The sequence below is a fragment of the Acanthochromis polyacanthus genome, chromosome 14, assembly GCF_021347895.1.
Source record: "Acanthochromis polyacanthus isolate Apoly-LR-REF ecotype Palm Island chromosome 14, KAUST_Apoly_ChrSc, whole genome shotgun sequence".
Lineage (NCBI taxonomy): Eukaryota > Metazoa > Chordata > Actinopteri > Pomacentridae > Acanthochromis > Acanthochromis polyacanthus.
Window position 1 is genome coordinate 30,258,513 of NC_067126.1, and position 21,588 is coordinate 30,280,100.

General features: G+C 40.1%; 1 protein-coding gene across 3 annotated transcripts in view; it reads left to right on the forward strand.

The window, feature by feature from the left end:
• Positions 1–21,588, forward strand: part of tanc1b (tetratricopeptide repeat, ankyrin repeat and coiled-coil containing 1b) — a 109,271-nt gene that overhangs the window by 75,836 nt on the left and 11,847 nt on the right. For all 3 annotated transcript variants that reach the window (XM_022218483.2, XM_022218491.2, XM_051958586.1), the window contains 11 exons: positions 1,904–2,026; positions 5,026–5,307; positions 5,604–5,758; positions 9,597–9,828; positions 10,623–10,789; positions 13,053–13,660; positions 15,162–15,270; positions 15,631–15,753; positions 17,796–18,032; positions 18,207–18,392; positions 19,167–19,245. In XM_022218483.2, the coding sequence (XP_022074175.2) occupies positions 1,904–2,026; positions 5,026–5,307; positions 5,604–5,758; positions 9,597–9,828; positions 10,623–10,789; positions 13,053–13,660; positions 15,162–15,270; positions 15,631–15,753; positions 17,796–18,032; positions 18,207–18,392; positions 19,167–19,245 (2,301 nt within the window). The remainder of the gene's footprint in view (positions 1–1,903; positions 2,027–5,025; positions 5,308–5,603; positions 5,759–9,596; positions 9,829–10,622; positions 10,790–13,052; positions 13,661–15,161; positions 15,271–15,630; positions 15,754–17,795; positions 18,033–18,206; positions 18,393–19,166; positions 19,246–21,588) is intronic.

Below are 21,588 nucleotides of genomic sequence, written 5' to 3' on the forward strand. Positions count from 1 at the left end.
CAGTATTGATGGCATATTCTTTCTTGAACTGATATATTATTCTACTGCTTCTTCTACCTCTTTTTTCCCCCCACATTGCTCTCTTATCCTTACTACACCCCCGCTCCAGCCAGGATCATTGATTAATACCGCAGCAGCTACCGATTGAACAACTGTAATCAGCAACTAGAAACTGAATCTCTTGGTTTTCCGTTTTTATTTCCTCTAATTCTTTCAATCTTCACTCTCCGCTGCTTGCTCACCAAATTTTGAGCGTGTATGTGCATGCAAATTCATGCAGCACGTGGACAGAGATGATGTACGCATGTTTGTTACAAGTGTAGGGAGGGTGATGCTCTTTTGGAAAGCGTTGCATTCATTTAGCAAGTGCCTAATGCTGTGGGTGCTGTGGCTGGCTGAGCATTAGAGAGGGGGCAGCCAAGCCCTCTGCTCAGCTGCCAGTGTGCCTGCATGGGAGCACTGGGGTAGAGGAATCGCTTTTGTGCCCACGGTGAGCTCATCCTCTGGGAGCACTCTCCAGAGATTTAGCTGAGGGTCTGCACCCTGCCTTTTTGCCTGTATGGCTGCCCAAGTATTTCCATGCTGGGGAGAAGGGGAGGGCTTTGAGAATTCCCACTGTCCTTCCTGGCTTTGCTGTTGGATGTAAGTACATGTAGCTTTAGGATCAAATTGACCAAAGTGTTAGTGCTGCATTTCATAGCACTGATTGGCTTCAGATGATGGTTATTTGCTTTTTTTAATTATTATTATTTTTATATTCCACTGTAATAAAGGCAACATAGGGGCCCTATTTTATTGCAAAATCTTCAGGAGATTTCTTCTATTATGTTTTCGTGTATATAAATAAAATTAACTTGAATTTAATTCTCTACTTCTGATTCAGTTGAAGTTGTATTGATGGCAATTTCCTCAGTTACTGCTGCCAACAGATGGGTTTTAATTAGTGGGGCATTCCAGAGAGAAAGTTAAAGACCGAGTGGGGGAGAGGGAGAGAAGAGAGCAGTTGAGTGTTTGTGACAGTCTCTCCCAGCTGAGGCTGATAAAGAAGAAAACAGAGGCTTTGATTCTGCTCTTCAACGGGGCCAAGAGAGCGTAGATCACATTGGTGAGAAATGAACAGCAACTGGAGGACAGACCTTGTTGCCCTACTTCAAATCACAAGTTGAATTGCTTTGTAATCACGGCCTCGTCAAGTATTTCATCTGCAGAGTTAAGTTTCAGAATGAAATGTTCTCGGTTTAGGGATTGAAAACATCTACTGGATTGAGAGTGCTTCTCCTACAAAATTAAACTAAATTCGAATGAAAGTGGAACAGAATTTAATGTGAGACATCCAAGTGGTGAACTGGATTTTTTTTTTTTTCGAGATGAAGATGGTGAAAGATGAACACAGGGTAAAATGCTTACTTATTTGAAGATATTGTGGTCTGTCTTCTGCATTATTGCACTGAGATTACAGTTGTAATCCTCCAAATTGATGAGCAATTTGTAAGCAATTAGCCGGTGAACAGGCAGTGAAACACTTTATGAGCTTGTCAATACTGACTGAATTTTTACAGAAGGTATGGGTAATCTGCCATCTCTGAACAGCCCAGCGGGGGGTATTTGTGGAGACAGACTTCTTACTGCTTTATTGTATGTACCTGTCAGCTCAAATAAAAACAAAAACAGACCATCACTGCCTTGACTTTTGGATACTGCTACTCTTTCTGTCACAGTATGCATGTAGTTGCACAAACTGCCTCAAGGAATCCACAAATGTCACAGCACAGGGGCTTGGCTCTTTTTCACTCATCTTCTCTCTCGTGTGTACATCTGTCTTACTCTTTGTGGTTGTTGTGACAAATGCACTGAAGATGAACCAGAGCATCAGCTTTACTTTCTTCTTTTTCTGTGTCCGCAGCAACCAGTTCCACTAAGCTGGAAGACCTTAGCTTTCTCGATGAACAACGCAACACCCCCCTGCGGACGTCCATTCGCCTGCCTTGGCATAACACAGGAGGAAGACCACCTCAGGATTCAAAAGGTGACTGTGTTATGCATTATTTTTGTAGATGCACATGAGGTAACCAATCCTATTTAGGAGGAAAAAGCATCACTTATTTTGTGATAGTTACGATTTATTTGTATGTTATTTGACAGGTAATAGTGTTACTATGCCAGTTTATAGACATATATATATATATATATATATATATATATATATATATATATATATATATATATATATATATATATATATATTTGCAGTTGCTATTAGCAGATTATAAAGTGGTAAGAGCTGATTTGTTGAAAGTAACTAATATTAAAAAGAAACACTGGACAATATTGCAGAATACAGGAAACTATTAAGTGTACTTTGTAGAAATGTGGTCAATGGCTTATTGTAAATACCTTCAAATTAAAGGCAAAGTCAGTGCTTTAACTTCTCAGTAATTGTTTCATGTCAAAGCTCGAGCACCGGAGTGCAGCGCTGCAGCAAAGTGGTCCAAATACTTAGACGCTGCCTTGTATAAACACTTTTGCACTGACTGATACTATGCTATGCTATCAAAAGCGTCTCTGTTCGGTTGTGCCCCAGCTTTACGTATAAAATCATTTAATACCTCCTTTGTTCAACCAACTTTATCTTGATTAAGTGTTTGGAATCCTCAGTGTCACTGAGAGTAATCCCACACAGTTAATATTTGATGAGAACATGAATAACTGAACGAGGCATCATTAGATATTCAGACCATTTTAGGCCTCCTTTGAAAATGTCCTCTTTTATTTTCACACCTCTTTAAACATGAAGTTGATATAGAAGCATAATATCAGTGACTTCATTTTAATATACAAGGGAGTGCTGAGGAAAAGTCAGTGTTTGGTGAGACTAAATTATTTTCTCTTTTTTGTATGTCTGAATGTATTTAGCGTTGTTGCTCTGTTACTGCCACTTGATGTTACAATCTCACACTAACTGGATTTTTATCTAGGCTTGAGTGAATTAACCCTTTAAGCTTCAGTCATTTCCAGCCGTTTTCAGTACAAAAAAATCGCTAATATTCTATTTTTAAATTTAAAAAATGACGAAAAATACGGGGAATATTGGACGCACATCGCGAGGTGCATTTCCTTGAAAACGACCGATTCGTGGATTTTATACCGACTTCAGGACATGTTTTGGACAAAATAGTTTACTGGCTTGTGTTGTCTGGATGTAAAAGGTCGGATTATGGCCGTTTTTTGTGGAATCTTTTTTTCTGTGTGTAATAATGAACCCGGAAATGTGAGTCGCGCTGTGTGCTTTGAAGCCGTGTATAGAGAACGGATGGATGAATATTTGTTTTTGTCGGACAAATGTGTTTTTCTCACCCGCTGTGGTAATCGCATCTGAAAGTGGTTTATACCGGCGGATTCATGAGAATCTAAGCTTTCCATCGGCGTATAGTGTTTATATAATCGGGTTTGCAGCCGTCGGACATTCTTGAAATTCCTATGCAAATTAGTAGGTGTACCGCCGGCGGTACACCTACGAAGCACTGAAGCGTAAAGGGTTAAGAATGATGGGCGAAAGCGAGAGATGGCCCCATAGCTATAGCAAAAAGTCAGGTCAAAGTTATCAGTAGTTTTACAGAAAAAGGCCAACACTTCAATTCGAGTGAAAGGTGACGGTCTTAGAGTATTATCAAGAGAAAGCCAGCGGTCCCCCCTCGAGCTAGCACTTGGTGATAATGGTGAGGAAAAAATGCTTTTTGACAGGAAGAAACCTCCAACAGAACCAAATTCAAGGTGGACTGTCTTGATCAGTTGGGGTGAAGGGAGAGCAGAGAGAGAAAAGATAAGCCAGAGATATCTGCAGAGAGATACAGAGGTAGAAAGGGCAAAAAGGGAAAAGCACAAGCAATGAGAGAGAGAAGACACAGAGTTAATGACACTGGATAGAAATGAATGGAGAGGGAAAGAGAGAGGAGGAAGGATATGTCTGGTGCATTTGAAGCACACAGTATTTATTGTGTGTACTCCAGAAAATGACTTGAAATTACTTCCGAACCTTAATCCACAGCAGAATTCATAAATTGTGTTTGTTCTGGACCATTATCGTTGATTCATTTTGGTTCAATACAGTGACAATAGAGAGTACATGATAAAGGAGAGTGAACAGCCACCATTTTAATGTCCTGACTAATTTTCTGTCCTTTTTTAAAAGAATTATATTTGTATTTGTCATCCATATTTGCCTGGTTGCTTTCCCAATAATACATCTTGTGCATGAAGTTTACAGCAGCCAACTTTTTGCTCAAGTATTACATATTTACAAGTTCCAAATGAATGTTTATTTAAATCTGTAAAGCATTACAGGCAGTTGTTAGATTCTGAAAAATGCTTGCTATTGTATGAATTTTCTCCAAAAGGAATATTTGTTTTTTCAATACAGTCGTAATCAGAGATATTATTTTAGATAAAAAGAAATACAAGTTAATCCATAAACAGGAGTAGTAGCGATAAATGTTGTTAAAGTAGCTTCAGCAGTAGTGGCAGCATTAGTGTTAGTGGTTGAAGTGATACCAGTATTAGTGGGATCAAAGCTTCAAGAGTTCCAGAGTAAAGAAGTGTCATGAGATCGAATTAGGGCTAAAGAGGACCAGATAGAGTCCTCTTTCAAGTCCACGTTTATTGTGATTTCATGTTACCATTAATCAACAACAATGTCTAGATTTTTGATGTACGTGGTACACTGTGGTGACTGAGATACTTTACTTGGAAACTGGTAGATAGCTACAGTGTTGCAGGTTTGATTGTAACGGATGAAAGATTAATTTATTCTGGGGTAAATTAAGACTGTAAAACAGCGTCAGGCCGCCATTAAAAGGAACAAAGTTTTCTGTTAAATGATTGATGACTTGGGAAAAAAAGTGAGATTAATACCTAAGGCAAACTAATGAACGTAATATTTCTGATGCTGTAAATTTTCTGTTTTTTATTTGAATAAAAACGGTACAATTCTAATTTGAATTTTTGCAATTTGCTCTTCCTTTTCCATAGCGCGTTTTGCCCCCTACAAACCTGTGGACATCATGCTCAAGCCTTTGCTGTTTGAGGTTCCCAGCATCACCACAGACTCCGTCTTCGTGGGCCGAGATTGGCTCTTTCAGCAGCTGGAAGATGTCCTGAAGGCCAGCGAGTCCACCGAGAACTGCGGCGCTGTAGTGGTGGGCAGCGTGGGCTATGGAAAGACGGCCATTATCTCCCGCCTTGTAGCACTGAGCTGCCACGGAGGACGAATGCGCCAGATTGCCTCCAACAGTCCCAGTGCCTCCCCTAAAAGTAAGTAATTTTAGTATTTGATTTGGATGTGAGCGCTACATGAGCTGCACGTTTGCAGTCAGTGTTATTATTTTTTCATTTTAATATGGCTCGAAGAGTGTGGAAAGGAACTGAGAAAATACTAAATATAAAATCCATTTCCCTTACTTAATGTAAAATTGATTTCACAAACATTGGCCTGTCTTGACGACATACAGCCAGTTTTGAATGACAAGTAATCTTTCTAAACTGATTAAATGACATACTCGTATGGAACCATGTTAGTTTATATTTTTGTCTTTTCTTGTGTCCTTCAGCTGCTGCGGGACCGAGCACAGAACTTCCTATGAGCCAGCCCCCACAGCCCACCCCACCATCCAGTGCTACCAACACTTTGAGGACCAACAGTTGCCCAGGAACCCCCGAGATGCAGCGACGCAGGGAGGAGGCTGTCAAACGTCTGGCTGCAAAGGTATGACTGTAGCCAACGCCGTACCTCAGCATTCAAAAGGAATCACAGTAATAAAGTAACCTGGAATGAGAAACACAATTTTCTCAAGCAGATATTGATCCATCCCAAACAATATCTTTAAAACGTTTTGAAAAAACTATGATGATACTGTTTGCTCACAGAAATCTGATAAGGAGTGCATTTTTAAACACAGGTTCCAAGAAGCCATTCAGTTTATTCAACCATCAAGGATTAAAAGAGTTGAATGAATAAAGCAAACCAGGTTATTATTATTTCAACATATATCTATAATGTATCCACAGTCTTGGCAGTTAGGTCATCTTTACTAAACATTTAAATCTAATATAAGGCAATTTGTACCAACAATTAAACAGCCATGAAACTATATGTAACTAACTTATACAGATTGATGTAGTTTGAATTAAATAAAAGCACTGACAAGGTAATTTATTTTAACTTACAATGGTTGTTTGTTTGTTCTGCAGACACACATAATTTGAAAATTAAAACTCCTAAAAAGTTTGATTTTATATCTTGTATGGTGTGTTTATCGGGATTGCAGGCTATGCAGATGCAAAGTAAGCTGGAATAATTTCAGGGTAAACAAATTGCTGTTGCACTTTTTGCACATCCTAAACAGACATATTTTTGAGTTCTGGTTTGTGGATTTTGCTGCATCCCCCTGTTTCTAGTATTTTTGAGGCTAATTAGCTGCTGGCTGTAGCTTCATATCTAACAGTGGGCTAGATGTTGGTATGCATCCTCTCATACATGTCTTGGAAAGAAAGTATCAATGTTAGAAAGCATATTTCAGTTTGTTTATGTATAGTAGCAAGTGAATAATTTGAATGTTTCTGTGTTTTGGTCAGCTCCACTCTCATCAGTATTGTACACCACCTGTCTGCTTTAGAGTTGGCAGCAAAGATATAAACAGACATACCAGGCATAGACCATATTTCTGCGCTTCTTTCTCTAACAAAAGTATTCTGTGGGCAGACAAATCCTCACTGTACAAGTAAAAAAATATATTCTTGCTGCATTTTGACTATACTCATGGATTTACTGCTTGTAGATGTCAATTTGTTTTGTAGTTATTAACTCTACGTCTAAAGAAAGTTCCATTTTGGTCCTCAGTCCTGTTTCTGACTATTGATTCCACCTGTTCTTGTATGCGCTTTATGAAAGAACACCAGTGAGTATTGAAGCATGCAGTTCCTGCATATTCAGTACATTTTAGAAATATTCACAGCTGACTGAAAGTCACATTTAATAACTCTGGCATTGCTACGGCTGCTGACAGTTGTTACAGGGAATACTGGGGAGTGCTGTGTTTCGGAGATTTGTGATTTTCAAATTGGCCTGGATGATAAAACAGTAGCAATGCATCAGGTAATAGACAGCCGATCAAAAGCAATAAGAGAACAGTTTTAATAGAGTTTCACTTAAATGCATCAGATGCAAACCATTTTTGTTTGTGTTTTTTTCCGGTTTCTATTTGTCACTCTTGTGAGAGCATTAAAACTATTAGCTGTGCACCTTGATAAACAGGCTAAAATGCCTAAATTTAAAATAGAGCAGTTAAATTCAAAACAAGACATTTTCTGCTAGTTTTTGATGCAATAAAAAAGGTAACTGAAAGTGGCCAGCAATTACCAGTATGAACAGAAATGAAACATTTTATCGTTCTGTGTTTTTTAGCTTTTATATTGTCTGGCCTTATTCTCAATGACATTTCCTTGATTTGAATAGCTTTGTAATTGCACACTGTAAGCTCCTTTGATGGGTGATGGCTTTTAATGGTACTTTTTCACTGGACTGGACATCTGCCATTACCCTGCTTTGCCCTTATATCAATGTTACTTGTTACAGCCGTGTGTCCTTGTAGCGCCTTCAGGGTTTAACACACTTAGCCTGTCAGGGATGCCTCCTAAGTAGTGACATGGTGCATGAGCCCAATGCTGCACAGTTTGCCTCTGCCTATGGGACGATTCATGCACCAGGCAGCCAACTTCATGCACCGAGGTTCATCTAAATGTCTGTAAAACCCAAGCAATATCTCTTGAGCCAATTATTGTGTAAAGTGTTTCCAATAGGCGCTCTCACAGGGCCTCTGTTCCTGTGATGTGTGAACACTGATGCAACACTGAGCAGCTTCTGTCAAATTCTGCCAGTTCTTTTTAATCATTGATTTAAAAGTGTTCTCATAACAGAGGCACAGAGGCTATTACATTTTATGGTGTATCACAAGTTTTCTATCTTGCTTCCATCACACAAACGCACTTGAGGCATTGTTTCTCAACATAAATTATTTGTTATGCTTGTAGATTAACTACTGCAGGTTCACTGCAGAATGTTGCATCATGTGGTGAAATTCATATTGCTCTTTGGGACAGTTGACTCCATGGCTTGTATGCTATAATACATTATCGATGCACTACGATGCCCATCAAGAGTTATTGTGTTATACAAACATCAAGTTATTTTAATTTTCCACCTTTGCCGGCCACGGTTCATCAGCTTTCTTCTGTTGCTTTGTTACGACATCTTTCTGATAAAACCGCCAACGTGTGTAACAAATAATATGATCTAATACAACTATTTTCCACAGTCAGTGTTCTTTCCGACATTTGCTTATGTTGGGATAAACCACCACATGACAATCTTTTTTGTTGTGGATAACACTTTTAATGTAGGTATGCAAACATTCTGTGCACCAGAAAGCCCACTGCGGTGTAAAACTTGACAGTTTTAGAAAGGTTATGTGAATCAGTTGTAATCTTTTTCTTTTAGTTTAATTTAGTTTCAATTCTCTCTGACTGACTACCACATATTTTCCCTCCCTAAACTAATTCCAGACCTCTAAAATTGTTGACGGCAAAAGAAGAAAATGCTGGCAATTGTATGCGTGCTGATGACGGAGTTGTATTTGTTTGTTTGCTTATGTAAGTCTTACAGTCCTCTCTTATCTCGCTCTGTCTTCATAGCCAACTTTGACCAACTGTTCTGGTGTATTTATTAGCACACATGGATTCTATCTATTCTGTTTTTTTGTTGTTTTTTTTAAACCATAGAGGGATATATATACACACATTCAGAATTGAGTGGTATGGCTTGGCGGAAAGTTAGGTCCAAACATTTTTAATTCACAGCACACTTAAAAACTTCTTTTGAAAAGCCTGATACCTCAAGGCTTTAGTCAGTAACTTTTCCAGGAGCTGGTCATCGTTGCTGATTGAGTAATAGGCAGCAGCAGCAGCAGAGGTAGAGCCAGCAGAGGAACAGGTCACCTGCTCCTCCTCCTGCTGCCCCTGGAAGTGTGTCAGCTCCTCCAGGTTGGACTGTAATTAGTACAGAGTCATACATCCCAAGGGCCTCTCTCTTCCCTTCTTTCCCACCTCTGTCCCTTCTCTTTCCTATTAAATCAGACCTCCTTGGAACACTGCAGCAGCCTGCTCACACACAGAACATTCTTCTTTTAGAACTCCACCCGGGATCTACTGGCTCCAATTTAAAGAGTTTATCCGAGGTGGTCAGCCATTGCCCAGTTACTTCATCATCCCTTCTTTGTGGACAAAAGCATGTTCTTAACTTAGTTCAAGAATTGTATGTGGCCTTTTGGAGGCTATGTGTATTTTTTTAAAAGTATGAGAAAGGCATCATATTTGTCACCAGAGTTGCTGACTTGTGCAAATTCAATCTTACCAGCTTTGCACTATTGTTTGTCAAGCCAAAACTAATTTACATTTTTGATCTATACCTCTTAACATATTTATGATTCTTCCTAAATCTCAAAAACCCTGCCGTCACCCGTTTGTCTATTTTTCCCTTTGTGTTCCAGGTGGTGGCGTATCATTATTGCCAGGCAGATAACACATACACTTGCTTGGTACCAGAATTTGTACATAGCATCGCAGCCCTGCTGTGCAGAGCACATCAGCTCAGTGCATATAGAGAGCTGCTGCTGAAAGAGCCCCACCTCCAGAGCATGCTCAGTCTGCGCTCCTGTGTCCAAGATCCTATGGCTGCTTTCCGGAGGGGAGTCCTGGAGCCATTAGCCAACCTTCGTAAAGGTAAAACATTTTAGCCTTAGATTCTGTTATTTCATTCACGTGGGCTTCTTTAATTGTGTCCCAAATTGCCCATTTACTGTGTTATTCTTCCAGAGTGTGCGTACTTGTCTGATGTTCTAGTTTGTAGTTTTGAAGGCCATCTGAAACCCCTGCAGGTGGAAAATCTCCCTGAAAACATTATTATTGTTACAGAGATAGCCGTCACAGTACAGGATATCGATGCCTCACTTCGTAAGATTTGATAATCCAATCAGAGAGCAGAGCTTAGAAGTTGGCAGTTTTGATTCCTGCTTGCCTCACTTACAGTACCTCTCTGTACTGTTGTCTTTCTAAGTATTCTTTTCTGGAAGTGTTGATTCATGTTGATGTCCTCGCGCAAACGACTGAATGCCAAGTTGCTTTGGACAAAAAGGATGCTCAAGTTTGTCGATGTTACAGGAATGCCAAATAAGACTTTCATGCTTGCCAAATACCAGCACCATTTTTATTTTCTTTAATTTCACAGAGGACCTCAACCAGCTGCCACTGAAAATATTTACTGTTTATTTACAGAGCAAATGTAGCTTGACATTTCATTGGGGCTTGAAAAGGGGAAGTGGCTTGATAGCTGATGAATCTTCCCCGTATTATTCACTCTCACCACATGTTTAAGGGAGCCAAGTTTATTTACTGCAGTGAAATAAAGCTCCTCTTTGCGATTTCATCACATCACATTGTGGCTGAGGTAATACTGCTACGAGTTGCACCTCACGGCACGTTATCTTAACATTGGTGGTTTTCATACGTGTTTACAGAGCGGAGAATTCCAGAGGAGGACCACATTATCTTGATAGATGGACTGAATGAAGCCGAGTTCCATAAGCCTGACTACGGAGACACCATTGCTTCCTTCATCACTAAGATCATTACCAAGTTCCCCTCCTGGCTTAAACTGGTGGTCACTGTCCGGGTAAACTTGCTGGTAAGGAAGAAATCATTACTAAAAAACTGTGCACTGAGCTTGTTTACTCTTGCCAGATAGATATTTTCTGGGAAATTTCAGAATGCTCACTGTCATTTAAAAACAGTTTTTATTATGGGAAATATAATCAGGTCTTACAGTAGTTGAGCTTATTTAAAAAAAACAAACAACAACAACTCTTATCTAATGTAGCAGACATCAAGTTGGATCTGCTGCCACTTCTCGAGACGCTCACTAACTGACATCAGACCCTGTAAATTTTGACAATTGTGAAAGTTGAAAGGTTTTCCTGAGCTGCTCCTGCTTGTCATATTCCACCCGCTATAGAGTCGAGCGTATCCAGGAACATTCAAGAGAGAATTGACACGCAGTGACCCAGGAATCAAGACTGCATGGCAGGAAAGAGCAGTCAATCACTTTGAGCCGACTAGCTTGGTGACACAGGGTTGCCCAGTTACAGAGATGTTCTGGGCTTGTATTGAACTCGCACTGGCTGAGGCTTTGACATGCCCGATGAGCCACACGACAACTGATTTTCTTTGCTGGGATGAAGCACTGAGCCTGGGATAATAATGTGGTTGCTGACTGACATCCAAAATTTATGTTATTAATGCTCAGGCAGAAGCCAGGCCTTGAGTACTGCCCATCAGTATGCACTGCATTAAAAAGCAAGTTTAGTCCATTTTTATCCTGCAACTGTGAACCGTTTATTATTCAGCTCTTGGCAAAATCTGTGTGCGCTAAATCAATATATTGTAATGGGGATATTTTGTATTCACTTCTTATACACTTTTATTAATTCATCACAATCACTTTATGATGTGGAAAGATTTTGTTGGATATTATAGTTGACTGCTCTCAGTGCACTTTGTTGAAAACAGTTCTGTGGAAAGACTGTATACAAGCCACCATACTGTCTACAGTGGATTACTGAATGTTCATGCTGGTGCTTCTACACTTTAAACACCCGACGCTGTCTGCCACAGTGCCATTACATTCATTACTGCAGACAGCTATTGCACTCAGCACTCTAACTTAAATGAAAAGGTTGGGTGAGCATCGCTGGCATCTAGAAGGCACCAGTGTACCTGCGTCTTCATTTATAAGGTTTTGCTCTCTGAGCTTCTAAGACACAAACTCTGAACTGAGAAAGACTGGTTTCCTGTTCTTCACACCGTGCTACTGGGATAAGCTGCACCAGGTTTTGAAGTTACAGACACTTAATTCCTTGACTTTAAGGCCCTACTGGCTCATATTTTTAGTAATGTGTGTGATTGTTTTCGTTTGTGTGTGATCTCAGTGGATAAATAAAGCTTATCTATCACACTGGCTTTCTTAATTTGATGCATACATAAAAGGAGGAATCTTCTATATGGCAGTTGTGAAGCCAGATAATACTCTTCTTGCAGATAAAGCCATGAGAATACTTCTTATTTGCAGTCACAAAACCATACTTGCGCATAGAAGTTACATGAAAGTGTCATGCTGTTGTTTTGTGCTTTGTCCAGACGAATAGGATCTCACCTTGGAGAAGGGGCTCAGAACATTGGCCTTTGCCTGCCAGACTAATATCTGGCATATCTGTGAGGTGTTGCTTGCACTTCACCTATCTTGTGGATTATGGTCCGCACATTTCATTGAGTCTGTGCATGTGGGGATACATGTGTGTCTGAATGTGTCTGCAGCTTGTCATGATGAGGAAGAGAGAAGTGTTATCTCGCTGAGGCAATGTTTCTGTAGCCTCAGACAGGCAGAGGATTGGAGGATTAAGGTGCATTGATTTCTCCGACCCCCAGGACATAGATTGAAATGTAAGCTCTGGCTCAGACCTCTGCTTGCCTGCTAGCCGCCATCCCATCCATCCCCTGCCTCTTAATACTCAGTTTCCCAGTCCTGTTTTCCTCATAGCCACATTTCCAACAGTAACAAGTGTCTGCCTTGGCCTGATAGCTCAGCGTGCTTGGTTCCCTACTGTTCAAAGAAGCTCAGCTGATAATAAACACACACAAGCAGATATCTTTTTTTAAATGGAAGCTCAGGATGTAAAGAATGTTTTTCTTCATAATGCTTCTATTTGTCTGCGGTGGTATTAAGGAATATAATTTATATTGCAGAAACTAAATAGAATATTACTTATTGAGTCTGAGATTGTATTGTTACATTCTTCCATTAATGTAGGCAGCTTTTCAATGAGAAAGAAATGAAGTAGCTCAAATTTACGTTTTTTTATATGTCACTGACCACCTTTACTTTTTTTCTATAGGAGATCACCAGCCGTCTGCCCTTCTCTAAGATCTCCCTGGATGATTTTTCTGACAACAAAGAGATAAGCAACGACCTAAATGCATATATCCAATACCGTATCAATGGCAGCAAGGACATCATGAACAATATTAACCTAAATGGCAAAGCAGACCCTCTCACAGTTGGCAAGCTCAGTAGCCACCTGATCTCCCGCAGCCAGGGCTCCTACCTGTATCTCAAACTCACCCTGGACCTGTTTGAGAGGGGACACCTTGTGATCAAAAGTGCCAGCTACAAAGTCGTGCCCGTTTCCCTGGCTGAACTGTACCAGTTACAGTGCAACATGAAATTCATGACCAATTCAGCCTTTGAGCGCTCGCTGCCCATTCTCAATGTGGCACTTGCTTCACTGCACCCTTTGACTGATGAGCAGCTGTTCCAGGCCATCAACGCCGGCTTCATCCAAGGGGAGCTCCAATGGGAGGACTTTCAACAACGCATGGAGTTGCTCTCATGCTTCCTCATCAAACGGCGGGACAAGACACGGATGTTTTGCCACCCCTCCTTCAGAGAGTGGCTGGTGTGGAGAGCTGATGGAGAGAGTACGGACTTCCTCTGTGACCCCAGGTCAGTCCCCTGCTTTGTAAGCAAATGCTATGACTCAGTAGCTCTCCTTCATGTTTATGGGCTTCTATTACAGGCATTACAAGTCTGTAATGCATTCAGAAAATATTCTTGCAATGCATCACAAATAGACCTCGAACAATCTGCAGAAGTTGGAGTAATGCTAATGAAGAATGTCCTAACTGTAATTTGAGTGCAGCCGGGAGCACTGTTTGAGTTGTGTCCCTTTGAGTAAAAACAACAGACTCAGACAAATGTACAAACAAATTCTGTATTTTGTGCTTGAACTTTTTCCATCTCAGTGTGGTTCTGCATTTAGCTGTGTGAAATGTGTGAATCATGGCTGCTGTCTGGAATGCAAAGTAAACTACAGTGATTAGTGTGTGTGTTATGGGTAAGTGTTATGGATAGAATGCTCTAATCAAAAAATACAACATGATTCATTTCTGAGATGGAAATTGCATTTGAGATGCTCCAGGTATTTACTGCAATCATAACAACCATCTCTTTGTAATGCAGTTCTTAATGTACTGTATAGCAACGTTTCAATTCATTACGAGTAAAAAACTATTTACAAGGACGCTACTGACACGCACTACATTGTGCCTCTATAAACAGACTACTTGAAAATGTATAATCACATGTGGTTGGATTTAAAGCCTTATAAATAATACGTTTATTAGTGTGTGCTTCCACCAGTGTTTACTGTACATGCAGTAAGCTTTAAATCAGACCTCAAGAAGCCGACTAAAATAAAAGTATTTTTTTCAAAACTGTGAATAATTCAGTATGGGAAATGTTAACCTAAACATTTACATAATGCATGCTCTTGTATGAATCTGTTGTGTATTCCAGCTATGACTGTCTTGCCGTGCTCTTCTTGCCCTGTGAAACAGGCTCATCTACATCAGTAGTGCTACCTAATTGTAATTCTGGAGCTGCAAATATATTAGAGATTTTAGTCATTAACACTTAATAAGTTGAATGATGTCACTTCGACCTGCTTTTTTTCCCCTCCCTGTTGCTCACCTCTGCTCACACAATAATGTCTCTGAATGGACCAGAGCTGAGCTTCATATTCTGATCATTCACAGCCGTCCAACTCCATCATTAAAAAAACAAAGACTCGTAGTCTGGCTCAGGAGATGCACATGCAGACAAAAGCTTGCTGCAGTGCCTCTCTGTTTGTGCCTGAGCACAAATGGAGGGAATTTTAACCAGATCAAAGTGATCTGCAATCATGCATACGCTTTTAATGAAGTTTTGCATTAATTAGTGCCAGAGTGCCAGAGTGAAGGATGGGAGAACCCAGGGGTTTTACACTCTTCTCCATCCTTCAGTGGGGCATTGCCCAGCATTTTCAAAACTTATTCAAACCAGCACAGAATAAAATAGTTGTCCGTGATAATGCCAAGCTGCTGCTCATCACCAGAATAAATAAGTAAATGAACAGTCATTCTTAGTCCTGACAGCTGAGTGTCTTATCTGTTGTTTTTTAACCCAGGACCGGCCATGCTCTCATGGCGTTCATGTTATCCCGCCAAGAGGGGAAACTCAACCGTCAGCAGACAATGGAGCTGGGACATCACATCCTCAAAGCACACATATTCAAGGTACACCTATGAAGCCTACATGCTCTACACATTAATCCTCATTTGAAATCCACCCTTTGCAGGAATTTCTTGGTGTTCACTTTGTACTAGTATATTGTGACAATGGGTAACCAGAGGATAAGCCATGAGATGTAGAGAGAAACACTGACAGCTTGTGCAGCTCAGGTTCTCTGAAGTTACTTATGCGTGTTTGTGTATTCATATATGCATTTGTGTGTGTGTGTGTGTGTGTGTGTGTGTGTGTGTGTGTGTGTGTGTGTGTGTGTGTGTGTGTGTGTGTGTGTGTGTGTGTGTGTGTGTGTGTGTGTGTGTGTGTGTGTGTGTGTGTGTGTGTGTGTGTGTGTGTGTGTGTGTGTGCAGGGTCTGAGCAAGAAAACAGGCGTGTCATCCAGTGTGCTGCAGGCTTTGTGGATTAGCTGCAGTGCCGATGGCCTTTCTGCAGCCTTGGCCTCTCTGAGAAACCTGTACACACCCAATGTCAAGGTAAAGATGTTCTCTGTGTCGTCTGCAGCTTCTGTGTGTCAGATGGTTGTGGAACAATCAGTCCAACAGCTGATTAGGTGTTAAAATTGGAAAGTAATTTATACAATGTCATGGATTTGCAGTCTTGGCTGTTGTTTTTAGTTTCATATAAGTATTCTTTTTCATATAGCCTTTAAATAACTTTTCTCGTTGCTTGACATCATTTACATGAAGTGACTGACTTTTTCCAGACTGGTATAGTCAATCCCCCGTTACACAGAGTGAATAGCCAATTATCCACCAGATATTGCCCAGACAATTTCATTTTAATATAAGCAACATGGAAAATTAAAAGTGTTTAGAGGAAATTGGGAAGTAGATAACTGATGACATGTGACCAGGAAGAAGAAAATAGGAAATGTGTATTAAAAGGTCATTGCAAGATAAACGAAGGACAGAAAGTCATACAGAAATTAACTTTTTTACGCTAAACATAATTTCTAATCTGGCTGCATTTTTTTTTTTAATCTAGACGTTCAGCTACACTTTTAACCCCTCACTGTTAATTCGTTGCTTCTGCAGTTCCATGCAGGGAAGGGTAATTATCAGCGGTCCTTTATTATCACTAATTTGACTGATGCTAATTTTCGCAGTAGAGCCTATTACGCTTCTACCATAAGACAACTGCCTATGCACCACCTTCAAGTTGTGTTCTGAGGGGACATACTCGTTGGCCTTTCCTGGAAAGCTATTATGTCAAAATGATGTATTCTGTCTTGAAGCGAAATTATCCTCCGTTTTTCTTTGCCATTAGCGTTATTGTTTCAGCAGGGTTCCATCACTTGTTGTCTATTTGCGAGTTATTGTGTGTACGTGTAAAATCACTCAGAGGCATTTACAGAATGACCTTGCTCTGTCCTCGCTCTTAATTTGCTCTACTGAGGAGCCAACAAATAACACACAGTTTCATCTCGTGTTGTTGAATACTCATTTGGTTCTGTTTGGCTAAGCGTTTATTATTGATTTCCTCATCATGGAAGAGAATAACACGCGTAGTAATTGCATTCAGTAGATTGTGACCACTTTATTTGGTGTCTGACCTTTGCTTGGAGAAAAATCTCAAGACTCAACTGGGGCAGAAGGGGCATCACAGTGAGCTATGAAGTGAAATGCAGGCGGATAATTCTGCTGCTGTTTAAATTAGTCAATGATATACTGAAGTCATCTAGAAATCTTTGAGTCATAAGAGCGAAAGATTTATTGTCTTAACTTAAACAGTGAGTGCATAAGGATTCATGTCAGGGTTCCAGACTGCCACCAAATTGGTCGCATTTGCAACCTTTTTTTTGAGAGTGTGCAGGTTAAAATTTCAAGTGGTTGCATTGCATTGCTAGTGCATGATGATCAATAAGCTGTGCTTGTGTCGCAGTAACTGGCACAGACAGTTACTGTTTTAACCACAGTGGTGGAAAGTAGTACTTTTATAGCTTTGGTGTTCTGTGGTATTTAAAAATGCGGTTTTCTCATGAAATGCGGAGCGTATTCAAAGAAAAGAGAAAAATCACTCTGGTTCATATTGGTCCAGTCTGTCATTAGAATGCCCCATTGTAACGCTTTTCAAAGTAATTTGTAGCCACACACCTGTCAAAACACCACAGCTACCAAGCAGCAGCTACCACAGCCTGCAATGTGGGGCGTTTAGGAAACATTGGTAATTTTTAGTGTCTATCGATAAACAAATGTTGAGCGAGCGATGTTTTATGCCTGTGACAAGCACCAGTACTACCAGTAAAAACGTTGTCCGTAACCCTGCAGGTCGTTAAATATAGCTAAGTCTTGCATGTTAATGTCAGTCTTTCATTACATAATTTTGGCCATTACATGTATTTTCAATTTAGTTAAAGGAAATATGACATATTTTTTTGGCATTTACATAAAAGAGCTTCTAAATGCAATATGAGATAGAATTGTGTGCAGGTAATACAAGCGTACAGATGGTAATACTTTGATAACATTGTTCCAACACCACCTGTCTGTGTTTGCATTTTCATTTGGTTAATCAGGTAAGCCGTCTGCTGATGCTGGGTGGAGCCAACGTGAATTACCGCACAGAAGTCCTGAACAACGCCCCGGTGCTTTGCGTCCAGTGCCACCTCGGTCATCAGGAAATTGCCTCGCTGCTGCTCGAGTTTGGTGCCAGTGTTGATGTTGTGTCTGAAAATGGTATGAACCCGCTCTGCTTCTCAGCAGCTGCAGGACACCTGGGACTAGTCATGCTGCTCTGTAAGAGGGGGGCCAAGGTGAGGAGTTTGCTATTGTAACTCTATCGCTCTAACTGTCTACCTTGTGATTACACACATTGGACTTCAGGCCATGGCTAGCTGCCCAGATAGATATCTATCTGCTGTACTGATGCAGCACTTCTTTTTTCAGCGTTTCTGTGCTTAAAACCAAGAATCTTGTATTTCTGCCAGGTTGAGCATGTAGATAAGAGTGGCCAGTGTGCTCTGGTCCATGCCGCACTGCGAGGACACCCTGAGATTATTCAGTTCCTGCTGGAGCTGGAATGGAGTGCTGAGGGGCAGCAGCAGGACTGCTCTCTGAAGAACAAAGCTCTGCAGCAGGCTTTGATTGCAGCCTCAAGCATGGGACACACACAGGTCTGACTGATACACACACATATATATGTACATATTTTACTTGGCACACACTAAAGGCCTCTGCATTCATAAAAACAATTAATGAACCTGAGGATGTTATTAAAATAAGACCTTAGGTGAGGTTGTTATGTCCTCCTTTGTACTGTATTTGAAAGAAAAAAATGTCGAATGACCCACACATACAAAATCCACCCTGTGTATGGCAGAAATTCCATTCCACATAAAATTTTCATAGCAGCCTTCCACAAAGAATTTCTGAGTTTTTAAAGAGTTGAGCGAACTATAGATAAAATCTGAGCACATTGTGTTCTCAGCGATGATGGCTTAAAGTCTAAGGTGCTTTTTAGCGGTGCATGTCTTGATTGCAGGATTCGGGGATCAATCACAGCGCAGTGCGTTTAGCTGCCCAGGTGCGATGTAGAGTCGGGGTTTATTTTGGCTTCCTCATTAGCTGGAATGGGATCGCGAGGCCTGGCTTCGAATAACAGAACTGGGCCAAGCTAAGCTGTCAACCTGCATGTAGAACGAGACCCTGTTAAAGTTCAGCTATTAATCAGATTGGACCCAACTCACATAACCTCATATGGCGGTTCAGGGTCCATAAGTTCTATGCTTTACTGAGATTAATTTCTAATCATTTGCTTGGATAGAGGTATCACATTTTCGTTGTTATTCTGCTTCAAATTTGCATTTTGTATACTGTAACCTCTCGAAGGTTTATTTGATATCTTATGCTGAAACGGTACGTCATTAATCTCCGTTTATTTTTGGCAGGTTGTGAGGGGCTTGCTGGCGTTGAATAATGACCATGCTGTGCAAATTGATAGTCATGACACTCTGTGGGGAGAGACAGGTATGTTCTCATCAATCTTTTTGCATTACATGACTCTCTTGTATTATCGCCTGCTGTTTTAGCATTCTGGACCACACTGCTGTAATTGAATGCTGCAGTGGAAAGTCCTGCATCTTTGCTCTGCACAGCGATGCTCTTTGTTCTCTGCAGAGGTCACTCAGCCCAAATGTGTGTATATTTCTATGGATGTTATAAGTTCTCTTGTTCTGTATGTTCTGGTAAAAGTGTTACGCGTTGTTGTGTGGGATTCCACTCAGTTTGGTCAGCACAGCATTTCTTTTGAAGAGTTGTTTTCCAACAAGCCGCTGGATTTCAGCAACAGTATTCCCCGTGTGCTTTATGTTAAGACGCTACCACCAGCATCTGTTTTATACATTTCTACTCACGTTTAGGATACAAGGTGCATTGAATAATAATTGTTTAACCATGTGTCGCACTTAAATTTAATGTGTGCCGGTAGCTGTTGCTATTAGTTTAACCTCGTTATCGGAGAAGGTTTTGTAGGCTATTTGAAAGCTGGATCAAGCCTCTGAAACCCGAGCAGTTTCCTTGGCCTTTTGTTTGCTCCTTTCACATTTTTACTCTTTTATTTTTTTCCATTGCAATAAAAATTCCAGCCCCTCCATGAGAACAGCAGAACCATGGCTAGAAGCAGAGAAAATTTACAAATGTCTTCTGTGCATGATGCATGTATTAAGTTGATTTTTTTAAATTGCATTTTTTACAAAAGTTAAAAAAAAAAACTTGGAATCAACACGTGCAACATTTTCCAAGTGCCAACAGTTGCGACTTATTCTGGTAAAAAAAATTATGGCTTTACATACCATAGATATTTTAATACTTCCTACAATTGTTTACTTTCATACGTCTCTGTTCAGTTCAGTTCAGTTGAGCCATTGCTGGCTTCACAGTTGCAAAAAGAAGCACAGAGTTTTCTGTTTTTTACCACATGTGGTTGTTGTGAACAGTTTATTTTGGGGGAGCTTTCAGAAGCGACATTTTTAATAAAACATCATGATTTTAAGCTTACTTTTCATTACATTTTGCAAAAGAATGGCACTTCACAGATCAAGAACTGTCAATCTGACGATTCTTTTTATGTTTGCAATTTGTAGCTTGGATATATTGGCAATTATTTTTAAAGATGACATACTTTCCAGGTTCAGAAGGCTTACTATCATTTGAAATGGACAGAGGAAAGAGTGTAAAGAAAAAGCCAAATGGCATAGCAGGAAACAACATAAAGTCGTAAAAGCAGGATGTGGCTGTCAGGTGTGAGACGTGTACATGAAAGTAGTTCGACATAAATTACACAGTAGACTGCAAGACCATACCTGCCTGAAAGGCCCAGGCATTGTGACTTCTATTTATTTTATTTTTTTTGCCTTTCTAGAAGTGTTGTGCTGAAAAATGTTCTGCATTGATATTACAATCATTGTCACTAATGTACAAAAATATTTGGTCATAACCTTCTTTTTTTTCCACAAGCACCAGCCTATTTTTTTTTTCTAGAAATCCACATACTAAATATAGATGAACCAAAAACAGAACTGTGCTTTATTTTCCAGTCACCTGTTTAGGTCCTAAAAATACTTCTGATAATTTATGCAAATTCTAAACGCGTCCAATATGAGAGCGACAGTATTATTGATGATGTTAGTATATTAGTGTAGAATATGTCGAAATGATGGACACGTTTGAAATGTTGCCTCTCATCTTCTGTGTGAGCTTCTGCCCCAAGAGTTAAGTGCTTTAGAGCTATAAATATTCAAATAACATCCTGCCTTAGTTGACAACAGTGTTTGAGGTTTTTTTTGTGTGTTCACACAAGAATAGATTTTTAAAAATGAGAATTTTAAGAATAGTCTCTTTGTGTCCATCTCAATTCTGAGCCAGGAGGATTTAGCTCTCAAGGTTTGATGCTGCAGGAATGTAGGTCAGCCTCTTAGTGGAGAGGTTGTCCACAATGTGGTTAAGTGGTGCTTGTGCCCTGCTAATTGACTGCTGGACTTCAGATTTTTTTTTCTACAATCCTGGGAAAAAAGACTGCCTCTCAGAAATATCCAGAAATATAAATCAGATGTTAATGGAGCAAAGTAAGATTCAGTGATACTGATAGTAGCTGCTTGTATGAATACACTTGTGCAAATGTTGCTATGAAAACGTCACACGTATTATTAGCCTCTAGTTGTTTGCTTGCCTATAGCTATCCCTCTGAGTACCATTACGAAAGTGCATTAGATCACTATCTTCAAAACACTTATCACTGAAATAATGCAACCAATCAGTGGCAGTTTGGAGCCTAAATAGTAATCAACCTCTCATAAACATTGGAGCTACCTG